This window comes from Labrus bergylta, chromosome 20 (assembly GCF_963930695.1).
Source record: "Labrus bergylta chromosome 20, fLabBer1.1, whole genome shotgun sequence".
Classification (NCBI taxonomy): domain Eukaryota; kingdom Metazoa; phylum Chordata; class Actinopteri; order Labriformes; family Labridae; genus Labrus; species Labrus bergylta.
Window position 1 is genome coordinate 10,804,051 of NC_089214.1, and position 12,626 is coordinate 10,816,676.

Here is a 12,626-nt window from a genome sequence, read left to right on the forward strand (position 1 = left end):
TAAATTAACTCTGAACAAATTCAATCCTAAGCAAAAATGTCTCGAGAAGAATTTCACGCAGCTTGTTCACAAACATTTGAGGATTCACCTCGGCTCAGAGTGCCAGAGTTGATAGAAACTGTTGATCCTCAGAGCCTTCAGGATCACATTCGTGTAGCTCAGTCACAGTTAAAGGAGCATCAGTTTTATGATGATTGGGTGATATACAACTTGGTATTGAAAGGGTGTATGAGCTGGGAGCAGTCAATAAAATCAAAGGTCATGGCGCTAGAGTTGGAGTTAGAAGAAGCAAGGGCCATGGAGACTAACCTTACAAAACAAGTGAAAAAACGTGGAAAACAGCTTTTCAGAGTGTGCCAGAAGATGAGTGAGCAAAACTCAAAATGGAAAGGTAGAATAGAAATATTAGGTAATTTACTGAATGAAACAAACATGATAGATGAGTCATTTCGATCAGAGATAGAGGCACTAACGTTAAAGTTAGAAGATTCAAAGGCCAATGAGGCCAACCTAACAGAACAAGTGTCAAGTTACCATTCACAGCAAGAAAAACACCATGAGGAGTTAAACAGGCTGAAATCGGAATTAGAGATCACGGAACAAACAAACAAAGCAGAAACTGAACGGCTGACCGGAGAATTGCAGAATCTCAAAGACACTGAGAGGACTCTAACTAAGGAGAATCAAAATCTAACGGCCAGAGTCAGCCATCTTGAGAAATACCAAGCAGAGGATCAACAGCTTACAGAAGAATTGGAGAGTCTTAAGGACAATAGGAAGACTGTTAGTGAGGAGAATCAAAATCTAATGATGGAAGTCAACAGAAATAATGACATTACACAGAAACTGAAGCAGGTGGAATCTTTGGATGAGACAAGTCAGGCAGAGATCCAAACGTTGAAGCAGAAAATGCATGTTCTTCAGACAAATGAAGAATTTCTGATGGAGAAAAATAAGCACCTTGTAAATGAGCGGGATCGATTTGAATCTCTGACAAAGGCACAAAAAGATAATTATAAAAACCTGAGGTCAGATAATCAAGGTCTTCAGAACCAACTTGAGAACGCTTTGCTGACTATCTTCAACAAGAATAAGCTGTTAGAAACGCAAACAATGGAAATAGGTAGTAAGCAGCAAACAATAGAGAGGCTTTACTTGGAGTTAGGAAATCTTAGGGACAATCTGACCAGGCGTGGCCAGGCGTCAGTCTATGTATCCACACAGATAAAGAAAGAACTGGGCCGGCTCGCAAATATTTTGTCTGATGCAAAAAAGACATTGGCGGAAAGAGACACTTACATAAGAAGTCTGGAAGAGGAGAAGTTTGCTTTAACTCAGGAGAATCAACATATGACTGATGAGATTTCAAATCATGGATCTATCATTCAAAGTCTTAGGGAGGAAGTGCAGGAACTCAAGTGTCATCTACGAGAAGTGGACAAGGAGACCAGGCTACAGGAGTCAGTCTATGTAACCACACAGACAAAGAAAGAACTGGGCCGGCTCGCAAATATTTTGTCTGATGCAAAAAAGACATTGGAGGAAAGTGACACTTACATAAGAAGTCTGGAAGAGGAGAAGTTTGCTTTAACTCAGGAGAATCAACATATGACTGATGAGATTTCAAATCGTGGATCTATCATTCAAAGTCTTAGGGAGGAAGTGCAGGAACTCAAGTGTCATCTACGAGAAGTGGACAAGGAGACCAGGCTACAGGAGTTAGTCTATGCAACCACACAGATAAAGAAAGAACTGGACCGGGTCGCAAATATTTTGTCTGACGAAAAAAAGACATTGGAGGAAAGAGACACTTACATAAGAAGTCTGGAAGAGGAGAAGTTTGCTTTAACTGAGGAGAATGAAGATAAGACTGATGAGATTTCAAATCATGTATCTATCATTCAAAGTCTCAAGCGTCATCTACAAAAAGTGCAAGAAGTCCATAGGACTAATGAGCTGACTCTGGAGGAAAAAGACACCTTTATAAGAAATCAGGAACAGGAAAAGTTAGCTTTCATTGAGGAGAAAAAATGTATGAACGATGAGCTAAAACACCATGAATCTATTAATGAAAGTCTTACTAAAGAAGTGCAGGAACTCAAGTGTATGCTAGGAGAAGCTCAGGAAGTCTATAGAAAAAATGAAATGACCTTGGAGGAAAGAGAAACTTCCATAAAAACTCTAGAAGAGGAGAAGTTATTTTTAAGTGAGGAGGGTAATTGTATGAAGGAAGAGCTTGAAGGACTCAATGAACAGGTTCATTCACTTGAGGATCAACTGCGAGAAGCACAGGAAGTCAACAGGAATAATGACCTGATGAGTTTGGAGGAAAAAGACACCTTTATAAGAAATCAGGAACAGGAAAAGTTAGCTTTCATTGAGGAGAAAAAATGTATGAACGATGAGCTTAAACACCATGAATCTATTAATGAAAGTCTTACTAAAGAAGTGCAGGAACTCAAGTGTATGCTAGGAGAAGCTAAGGAAGTCTATAGAAAAAATGAAATGACCTTGGAGGAAAGAGAAACTTCCATAAAAACTCTAGAAGAGGATAAGTTATTTTTAAGTGAGGAGGGTAAATGTATGAAGGAAGAGCTTGAAGGACTCAATGAACAGGTTCATTCACTTGAGGATCAACTGCGAGAAGCACAGGAAGTCAACAGGAATAATGACCTGATGAGTTTGGAGGTAAGAGACACCTTTATAAGCAATCAGGAACAGGAAAAGTTAGCTTTTATTGAGGAGAAAAAATGTATGATTGATGAGCTAAAACACCATGAATCTATTAATGAAAGTCTTACTAAAGAAGTGCAGGAACTCAAGTGTATACTAGAAGATGCTCAGGAAGTCTATAGAAAAAATGAAATGACCTTGGAGGAAAGAGAAACTTCCATAAAAACTCTAGAAGAGGAGAAGTTACTTTTAAGTGAGGAGGGTAAATGTATGAAGGAAGAGCGTGAAGGACTCAATGAACAGGTTCATTCACTTGAGGATCAACTGCGAGAAGCACAGGAAGTCAACAGGAATAATGACCTGATGAGTTTGGAGGAAAAAGACACCTTTATAAGAAATCAGGAACAGGAAAAGTTAGCTTTCATTGAGGAGAAAAAATGTATGAGCGATGAGCTAAAACACCATGAATCTATTAATGAAAGTCTTAGTAAAGAAGTGCAGGAACTCAAGTGTATGCTAGGAGAAGCTCAGGAAGTCTATAGAAAAAATGAAATGACCTTGGAGGAAAGAGACACTTACATAAGAAGTCTGGAAGAGGAGAAGTTTGCTTTAACTGAGGAGAATGAAGATATGACTGATGAGATTTCAAATCATGTATCTATCATTCAAAGTCTCAAGCGTCATCTACAAAAAGTGCAAGAAGTCTATAGGACTAATGAGCTGACTCTGGAGGAAAAAGACACCTTTATAAGAAATCAGGAACAGGAAAGGTTAGCTTTCATTGAGGAGAAAAAATGTATGAACGATGAGCTTAAACACCATGAATCTATTAATGAAAGTCTTACTAAAGAAGTGCAGGAACTCAAGTGTATGCTAGGAGAAGCTCAGGAAGTCTATAGAAAAAATGAAATGACCTTGGAGGAAAGAGAAACTTCCATAAAAACTCTAGAAGAGGAGAAGTTACTTTTAAGTGAGGAGGGTAAATGTATGAAGGAAGAGCGTGAAGGACTCAATGAACAGGTTCATTCACTTGAGGATCAACTGCGAGAAGCACAGGAAGTCAACAGGAATAATGACCTGATGAGTTTGGAGGAAAAAGACACCTTTATAAGAAATCAGGAACAGGAAAAGTTAGCTTTCATTGAGGAGAAAAAATGTATGAGCGATGAGCTAAAACACCATGAATCTATTAATGAAAGTCTTAGTAAAGAAGTGCAGGAACTCAAGTGTATGCTAGGAGAAGCTCAGGAAGTCTATAGAAAAAATGAAATGACCTTGGAGGAAAGAGAAACTTCCATAAAAACTCTAGAAGAGGAGAAGTTATTTTTAAGTGAGGAGGGTAAATGTATGAAGGAAGAGCGTGAAGGACTCAATGAACAGGTTCATTCACTTGAGGATCAACTGCGAGAAGCACAGGAAGTCAACAGGAATAATGACCTGATGAGTTTGAAGGTAAGAGACACCTTTATAAGAAATCAGGAACAGGAAAAGTTAGCTTTCATTGAGGAGAAAAAATGTATGAACGATGAGCTTAAACACCATGAATCTATTAATGAAAGTCTTACTAAAGAAGTGCAGGAACTCAAGTGTATGCTAGGAGAAGCTCAGGAAGTCTATAGAAAAAATGAAATGACCTTGGAGGAAAGAGAAACTTCCATAAAAACTCTAGAAGAGAAGTTATTTTTAAGTGAGGAGGGTAAATGTATGAAGGAAGAGCTTGAAGGACTCAATGAACAGGTTCATTCACTTGAGGATCAACTGCGAGAAGCACAGGAAGTCAACAGGAATAATGACCTGATGAGTTTGAAGGTAAGAGACACCTTTATAAGAAATCAGGAACAGGAAAAGTTAGCTTTCATTGAGGAGAAAAAATGTATGAACGATGAGCTAAAACACCATGAATCTATTCATGATAATATTAGAAAACAGATGCAGGACTTCAAGTGTATACTAGAAGATGCTCAGGAAGTCTATAGAAAAAATGAAATGACCTTGGAGGAAAGAGAAACTTCCATAAAAACTCTAGAAGAGGAGAAGTTACTTTTAAGTGAGGAGGGTAAATGTATGAAGGAAGAGCTTGAAGGACTCAATGAACAGGTTCATTCACTTGAGGATCAACTGCGAGAAGCACAGGAAGTCAACAGGAATAATGACCTGATGACTTTGGAGGTAAGAGACACCTTCATAAAAAATCAGGAACAGGAGAAGATTGCTTTAATTGAGGAGAATTATCGTGTGATTGATGAGCTTAAACACTGTGACTCTATTCATGAAAATCTTAGGATAGAAGTGCAAGAACTCCAGTGTCAACTAAGAGAAGCACAGGAAGTCAACAGGAAAAATACTGAGATGACCTTGGAGAAAAGAGACACTTCTATAAAAACTCTAGAAGAGGCAAAGTTATTTTTAAGTGAGGAGAATCAAAGTATGAAGGAAGAGCTTGAACTTCTTAATGAACAGGTTAATTCTCTTGAGGGTCAACTAAAAGTCGCGCAGGCAGTTCACAGGGATTATGACGAGATGATTCAAAATCTGGACTGTGCAGAATCTTTGAATGAAAAAAATCAGACAAAGATACAAAATCTGAAGGAGGCATTGTCTGATCTCCGGAAAGAAATAGAGCTTCTTAATGACAACAATGATATCCTTGAAAATGACCGGGAACAACTTGAGTCACTGGCCAATGGACAGAAAGATGAAATTGAACATTTGAAGTCGGCTTTACAGGAACATCAGTCCCAACTGAAGGATGCTGAGAAGTCAATCAGGGAGTCAAAAAGACTAGTTGAACATCAACAAAGGGCAATTAATTTTAAGCAGCAAACGACAGAGTGTTACCACTCAGATTTAAAAAAACGTTTCCACAACCTTAAACAACAATCTGAAACGAGACAGGAGGAGGAGAATTTAGCAGAGTTATGGAGGAAAGCTGAAGAGGGTAGACTTGGTTTACCTCAGGAGACTCCTGCTGATGAGAATCATACTACAAGTTTGTTGAGTCGCTGTAGTAAAGGTGTACTGAAAGCAGGTATGTACGTTGGTACTGCCTCTGCAGGTGTGCTTATTGCAATGGGTTTCCTGTCCAGGGGAATAGAAGCTAACTGTAATTCAAACCCTCACTCCGAAACGTCTGACTTTACCTCCACCCTGATGGAGCCCTTCCTCAACGTAAACAACATAGGGCGACCATTCTAAAATAGGGCATTGAACATAGTCCTTATTTGTATCTGTTAATGTGAGGGCAGAATGGTGGAGCAGAAGCACCGCCACGTCACAGGAAGCAGCTTGTGATTTATCTTTTCACAGAACCACGCACATTAGGTCAATATGTATGAATGTGAATGTTGTTGAAGACGAGATCAGCTTGTGTTGGTTAAAAAGTATAGATAATAGATGTACAAATGCATTTAAGGGGCGCAGTGGTTAGGGCGCGCATCCCATGTGTTGAGGCTCTCGTCTCGAGCGGTAGGCCCAGGTTCGCTTCCACCCGTGGCCTCTTTCCGCATGTCATTCCCCACTCTCTCTCCCTGGTTTCCGACTCAATCCACTGTCCTATCTCTGCATTAAAGGCACAAAAAGCCCAAAAAATAAAAATCTTTAAACAAATGCATTTAAATGAGTGTCAAAATTGGATGATTAAAATCAGAGGCTACTTGGTATTTAACATAGAACGTTAACAAAAGGCTGTTTTCTAAAGTCCCCATCAAACAGAACTTCAGTATCAAACTTTAAGTGTGCTGCTAATTATTTTAGAAAACCTAGTTCAAGGCAGTGGATTCAGACATTAAGAATAACTATATATAAATGATCATTTTTTAACCTGATAGTCTTTTTTGCTTTTGTATCTCATGAATAGGCATCAATATTAACTCATATCTGTTTAATAACAAGCTAAAAACTTTGATCTAAAACAAATGTTTATGCATTAAAATGGTGTACACTGCATGTGCTGACAGGATGTTCAGACATTCAAATCAATCTAGGTTATCACATTTGTAACATAATATAATAAAAAACTTCTATAATAAATCCAGATTGTATTTAATTATGTATGAACAAATGACTTCATGCTTCACACATGCAGAAAACTCCTGAAATTTAGGACATTTTTCAGGTGAGCAACATGTGTGAACGCAAATGGACGATTTATTTTTTATTGTGATACATAAATAATGAGTCCTTATCATCTAACATGAGCAGACAAGGCAAACCAGCCCTCTCGCTCTCTCCGTTTCTCCATCTGAAAATCAAGATGTATTTAGATGTAAGAAAGGTGGTAAAAGTTTGCTGAAACCTTTAAACTTCCATTAAATCATTTCTTTATGCGTTTGCTTACTTCTGCTTTGTCGTCTCTTGTATCTCCTCCAGGACTGTAAGATAACCCTTCAGAGCCAGCAGATCTGAATTACATAAATGATAACATAATACAATTATTATGGCATGTTTTTATGTTAGTGTAACAGTCAGTATTGTCCTGACTGGATCTGAAATAATTATGTCAATACATTCTTTATCTAAAAAAGGTGAAATCTGATTAATTGTTAATTGTGAATTGTTTTATAAGAAACCAAGGTTGTTAAATATTGGGCTGCTTATGATCAAAATCCACAATGCATTATGGGAAATAAGTGTCATGTCAAGGAACGCCACTCTCATCTGAGAGAGCAACTTACCGTCTACCCACACCACTAGTCTGGGACAGGAGCTCCTGTGCAGTCAACAGCATGGATTCCTCTGGACTTCCCACTCGTTCAGCTGAGAACAATGTGATACAATGTTGTTGTTTATTTTACAGTGAAAGGAAATAAATTAATCAGACAGACTGAACATACCTGCTGAATGTGGACTGATGGCAGAACGGGGAATGGGGGAACCAGAGGATGAAACTTTAGATGAAACACTTTGTTTCTGTTGATCGATGAGCTCTAGCAGGCGACCCCTCGCTGCTGCACTTTGTCTGTTCAGCTCCAGGAGGCGCTGTTCCACACTGCTTGCAGAAGGGGAACTTGGTGATGTTGTCTAAAAAAAGAAAGAGAAAAACATGTTTTAAAATTTACTCGGGCAGAAGTTATTTTATTCACCACTCTCTCCAAATCTCACATTTTAACTGCATTTAATTATCTATACTAGAAAGACCAAAGGCCAAATTGGTCACTGCTGTCTGAACTCACATTGACTTTTTGTCTAGAAAATATTTTTGACACATTTCAAAGATAAAAGGAAGTTTTATGTTTCAAGTGCATGAGGAAAATGTAAAGCTCCTGTGAGGAGTTTCTAACTGCTTATTAAACAGACTTAAACTCATACTGATGCCTCTTAGTCACCTATTTCCACGGGGGCACCAATATCAGACACAAAGCGGAAGTTCCTCACAACAATTCTAATTATGACAGAAAAATTCTTGATAAAATGGGAAGCTACCATCAGAGCTCACGTGGGGAGGTTACCTGAGTAATTAGCTGCTCCACATCAGCAGCCTGGACATGCCGACTCCCTCTTCCTGTGCTGCTGGAAACTGAGATCCTCCTCTCCCTAACACTTCCAGTGTCACTGCTGCTCTCAGGGGATCTTCCGACCCCTGAACCGAGGCTCTTAGCCTGGCTAAGCTGGGCCTTGATCAAGTTGTTCTGTTCACTAAGCAGAGTGATCTCTGCGAGAATTGCCTCTGGAGAGAGGCGTGAGTTGAGAGCATCAGTGGTTGTTAATGAAGTAGTAGAGGGAAGGCTGGGGAGAGGAAGGCTTGCGAGACTGGAGGATGAGCTGTGGACCTGGAGGTCCTCACAGGAACGCAGGGTGTCTAAAGGAGGAATCTTCTGGTGCAGCCGTACTGAATGAGTCAATGAAAAAAAGGGTATAAGGCACAAGACCTAAATCCGCTAGTATCTATAAAAGGACAAGCATTGTGTTGCACTAGCTATGCGCAAGTGCAAATGTAGCCTAGTTTGAACATAATTTCTGATTCAGGACAGAATTTTTTTTTTTATTTTTTATTTTTTATTTTTTTTTTTTTAAATGGTTGTAGATTAAGGATGTAATCAATTCAATTCAAACAACTTTATGAATCCTAGGACTTTTCACCCTAACTTAAGACAGAACTTATACATAGCTGGTGCAACATGTCAAAGGCAGTTACCAGGAAATTGTTGCCAGTTGTCTATCTGTTGAGGGGGGGAGAGCAACACAGCAGGAGAAACAGGCGACTGTAATCGTTCACGATGCTGCTCAGCAACTGGTGCAGACTGGAGAGCTGTTGAGGGCAAAAACAAGTTATTGGCTATTTACTCGAAAATGTTTATACACAAACAATCACACAAAGAAACAGTGTGAACCTGAAGCTTTGACCCTGGAGTCTTGGGGCGGGTCCATGTGAGCCTCCAGTAGGCCTAGTCCACCAATCACCAACAACACTGTGTCCAACTTCTGCTCCAGCTCTGATGTCCGTTGCAGCAACCCTGCCTGAGAGGAACCAAACACAAACTGATTATTAGCCCAGTTTGAATTTGGACAAGAAAGTAGAGTCATCTGGTGTACTGTGTTTCACCTGCAGGGTTGCTGCCTCTTCTCTCAGAGTCATCGTCTCAGCAGTGAGAGCATCAATCAGCCCACGCTGCTCTCTTAACGCCTCCTCTAGTCCTCTTCTCTCTTGAGCTTCTTCCTGAGCCTTCTCTTCCCTCTGAGGACAGTTTGGATCAACAGTAGTCATTCAAATGAATGATCATCCAGCAGTTTCAAAGATCAATGCAATACTTAGCTGAAATAGTACATGAATAGGGACACAGGTTCCACATCACAGTGCATGTGATCTATATTAAAGGGGTTACACATGCAAAAACAATTGAATTGCTTGAATTGAATTGAACTGTATATTACACTGCCACCAACATGTACTCATTTAAATTACCTGTTTGAAGAGGTGCACTAAACGTCCCAGAGTGGAGACCAACAACACAGAGAATCCTGTGAGCCCCTGTGTTCTGCTCTGTTTTTGACTCTGTGCTGAAGCTGCTTCAAAGCTGGGACTCAGAGTATCCAAGTCTGCCTCCACCTGACCCAACATAGCCTGCAGCAGACCCAGACCGGACTGATCAGCACTGAGAGAGGCAACAGAGGAGCCATCCAGCTCCAAACTCTGAGATAAACACTTCCTGGTCCTGCCGCAACGACTACTGTTCTTGCCTAAAAGTAAAAAAACAGACAATAACACAATTTTTATTTACTCTTGTATACTGCAGTGTTAGGCAGTCTATATAAAATGTTCTCTTGTCCTGGCACTTATTTTGGAGATTCTTGATATTACCTGACTGGTTGAGAGGCAGCTCAGGGTTAAGCACCTGAGAAACCAGAGCTGACGGCTCCTCCTTTCCTTCCTCCGTCTCACTTTGTCTGGACCTGACACGCTTAACAGCCACTGTGGCATTAAGAGCTAGAAAATGATGGGATTATTTCATCAAAACCCAAATATTTTTAAACTGTGATGACTGCATGATAAATGCATAATTTGCGTAATTGAGCTCCACTTTTCATCCTACCTCTTTCATCGGGTGCTCTGCCTGATGTACAGGGGGTCACAGGAACATTATCTCTGTCTGCATGGTCAGACTTAGGATGATGGACTTTTTGTATCGCTCTACCATGAGACTGTACCTTCATTTTTCGTACATTTGCCCTGCAAAGCACCGTAAATGTTGTGTAACTAAAACTTAAATGTACCCGTCAGAAGGGGCAAAAGTATTTTTTTTCTCTTTGATTTTTTTGATGAGTGCTTGTTTGTGGGCATTATTACCTTCTGATTACATTATAGTTTGAACTGCCAGCAGGACAGACATCTTCATCACTGTTGTCTTGCTCTGGAGATTCTACTTCATTAAGAGCCTGAGAGAAAAAATGTACAAATGTCAATATCTTAATAAAGCATAATTCAAAAAAAAAAAAAGCAAAACTAGGTTGGAGTACACTTACAGTACAGTAACTTGGAGTTAAAAAAAATAGAAAGATGAAAACTTGAAAATCACACACATACACACACCTGTTGATCCATCATAGACTGGCTCAATAGTGACAGCTGAGTTGGAGGATCTGGTCTCTGGAGCACAGGCAGCGCTGAGTCAATGTCACAGTTTGGAGCCATCGTCACACTGGGGTGCCCTGCAGAAATATATCAACACACAGGTATGCTTTGAAGTGTCCTGAAGAAACAATACTGGCAGGGAGCATGAATACATGAACGTGTAGCGGTGACGGAGTCAACGAGAAGCTACCTACCTGTTTGCCTACGAGGAGCATCTCCAAATAAATCTTTGACAACAGCCATGGCTCTGTCAGAGCGAGATAGCACATCCTGCAGCAGAAGCTGGTCTGAAAACACCTGCAGCAGCAAGACAAGCCGCCGCCAGGAGTTTGTGAGTGCTTTTTTAATTTTTTTATTTAACAGGCTTTCCTAAATTATTAAGTATGAAAAGCTGTCAGTTGTATAATTCGAAAAATGATCATACAAACCTCCCTCATGATGCTGAGGCTGGCTTGGTCCAGAGGTGCAGGGCTGCCAGGGTGTCTGAGACGGCGCTTTAGGGCTTGCTCTCTCAGCTCCCACTGAGCCGCAGCCTTGTTGTGGGACTTGTGAATCTCATGCCGATGGCTCTGAAGCAGAAGCGAGCAATCAGACAAGCAGATATGGGCTGATGTTATCATTTCAAATGTCCCAGGACTATCAGCTGAGCTCACTACTAAATTGTGTTCAGGTGACACCCTGATGCAACTTTTGCCAACTCCTGACACTATTGCAGTTCAGATGAAACAGTATATTGCTTTTCAGATGTACTCTCATGTCTATAAAACTAAAGTAGCACAAATAAATAAGCACAAGTCAAACATCTTACCAGCTCTGCAGGGGTCAGCTTGTGCACAGAGAGGTCACTTACGGTGCTCTGAAACCGTCAGAGAGAGAGCTGAAATCACTCATTATCACAGTTGCCTCTTTTTTTTTTTTTTTTTTAAGGAGTGTACAAGTATAATAACATTAAATAGTTAAATTGGACAAGTGAAAAGGTTAAAGTACTCACCACCCACTCTTTTTTGGTAGCTGCTGCCTTCTTGGGGCGAACAGACTGTTTTCCTTTGGTCTGTTGTTGTGAACGCCCAACTCTAACAAACGACATCTGTTCACAGGAGTTTCAAACCATGTAGTTATCACATATCAAGCCATTAACATCACTTAATTACAAAGTGGAAATGTTAGGAGTCTGCTATGGGCTAGCCTTGCTTCACCTAAACTAACACATAACCTCTTACCAAGCGAGCTAAATGTTAAAACAGCACTTACGTTTTGGGCTAACAATCCCCCTTGAATGGTCTTTCAGGTTGTTTCAGACTCCGTCGCCACAGTTTATCTTTTCCTTGAAGTTGAATGACATCAAAATCACATCCCCCAGTTTGTTGTGAGAAAGTTTTTTTTTAAACAGTTGCGCGCCACTTCCTGTGCTGTTGCTACGGACACCGCTTCACGGTGATGCATGATGGGAAATGAAGTAGCCTACGGGCGAGCGAGGAGGCTCTTTCTCTTCTTCTTCTTCTGTTGGATTTTATGACGGTAAGCATCCATTAAGCGTTATATTACCGCCATCTGGTGGCTCTTATGATCTTATAGCGCACTAGGCCTATGTTTATATAGTCCACCCCATAGTCCTCCCTTATGTGGGAGCCTATTTGTTCCTTAATCCTTCCTGGATATTGTGCAGATCCGGTGTGGTGGTTACCCCTTGTTGCCTGATCTGTATCTTCCTTGCACTCATCATAGCAGTCCTTGTTTTCTCCACATCTCCCACATCGTCTGACTCCTATACAACTGCCAAATACTCTTGACAGCTGTAGCACCTGAGAGGAGCTTTCTCATAGGGCCTTACCCTGTAGCACACATTTAAAAAAATAAAAAATAAATAAAAAAAACTCTCTCAGGC

The 12,626-nt window shown here is 40.3% G+C and overlaps 2 protein-coding genes across 2 annotated transcripts; one reads left to right on the forward strand and one right to left on the reverse strand.

Annotated features, from left to right (window-relative positions):
- The first annotated feature begins 2,317 nt into the window (after positions 1-2,317).
- On the forward strand, positions 2,318-5,868 carry LOC114919287 (golgin subfamily A member 6-like protein 22). The gene is made up of 2 exons (XM_065949157.1): positions 2,318-3,652; positions 5,729-5,868. The coding sequence occupies exons 1-2, from the start codon at positions 2,395-2,397 to the stop codon at positions 5,866-5,868; spliced, it is 1,398 nt and encodes a 465-aa protein (XP_065805229.1). The 5' UTR covers positions 2,318-2,394.
- A 670-nt stretch (positions 5,869-6,538) lies between these two features.
- Positions 6,539-12,170, reverse strand: spice1 (spindle and centriole associated protein 1). The gene is made up of 18 exons (XM_020645063.3): positions 11,993-12,170; positions 11,733-11,828; positions 11,550-11,597; positions 11,170-11,310; positions 10,936-11,038; positions 10,700-10,818; positions 10,457-10,545; positions 10,203-10,339; positions 9,971-10,096; positions 9,575-9,849; positions 9,215-9,346; positions 9,003-9,129; positions 8,807-8,920; positions 8,121-8,500; positions 7,506-7,692; positions 7,347-7,428; positions 7,010-7,073; positions 6,539-6,913 (listed from the first exon to the last, which is right to left on the reverse strand). Exons 2-18 carry the CDS (start codon positions 11,826-11,828, stop codon positions 6,857-6,859), a joined length of 2,277 nt encoding a protein of 758 aa, XP_020500719.2. The 5' UTR covers positions 11,993-12,170; the 3' UTR covers positions 6,539-6,856.
- Between the last annotated feature and the right edge of the window lie 456 nt (positions 12,171-12,626).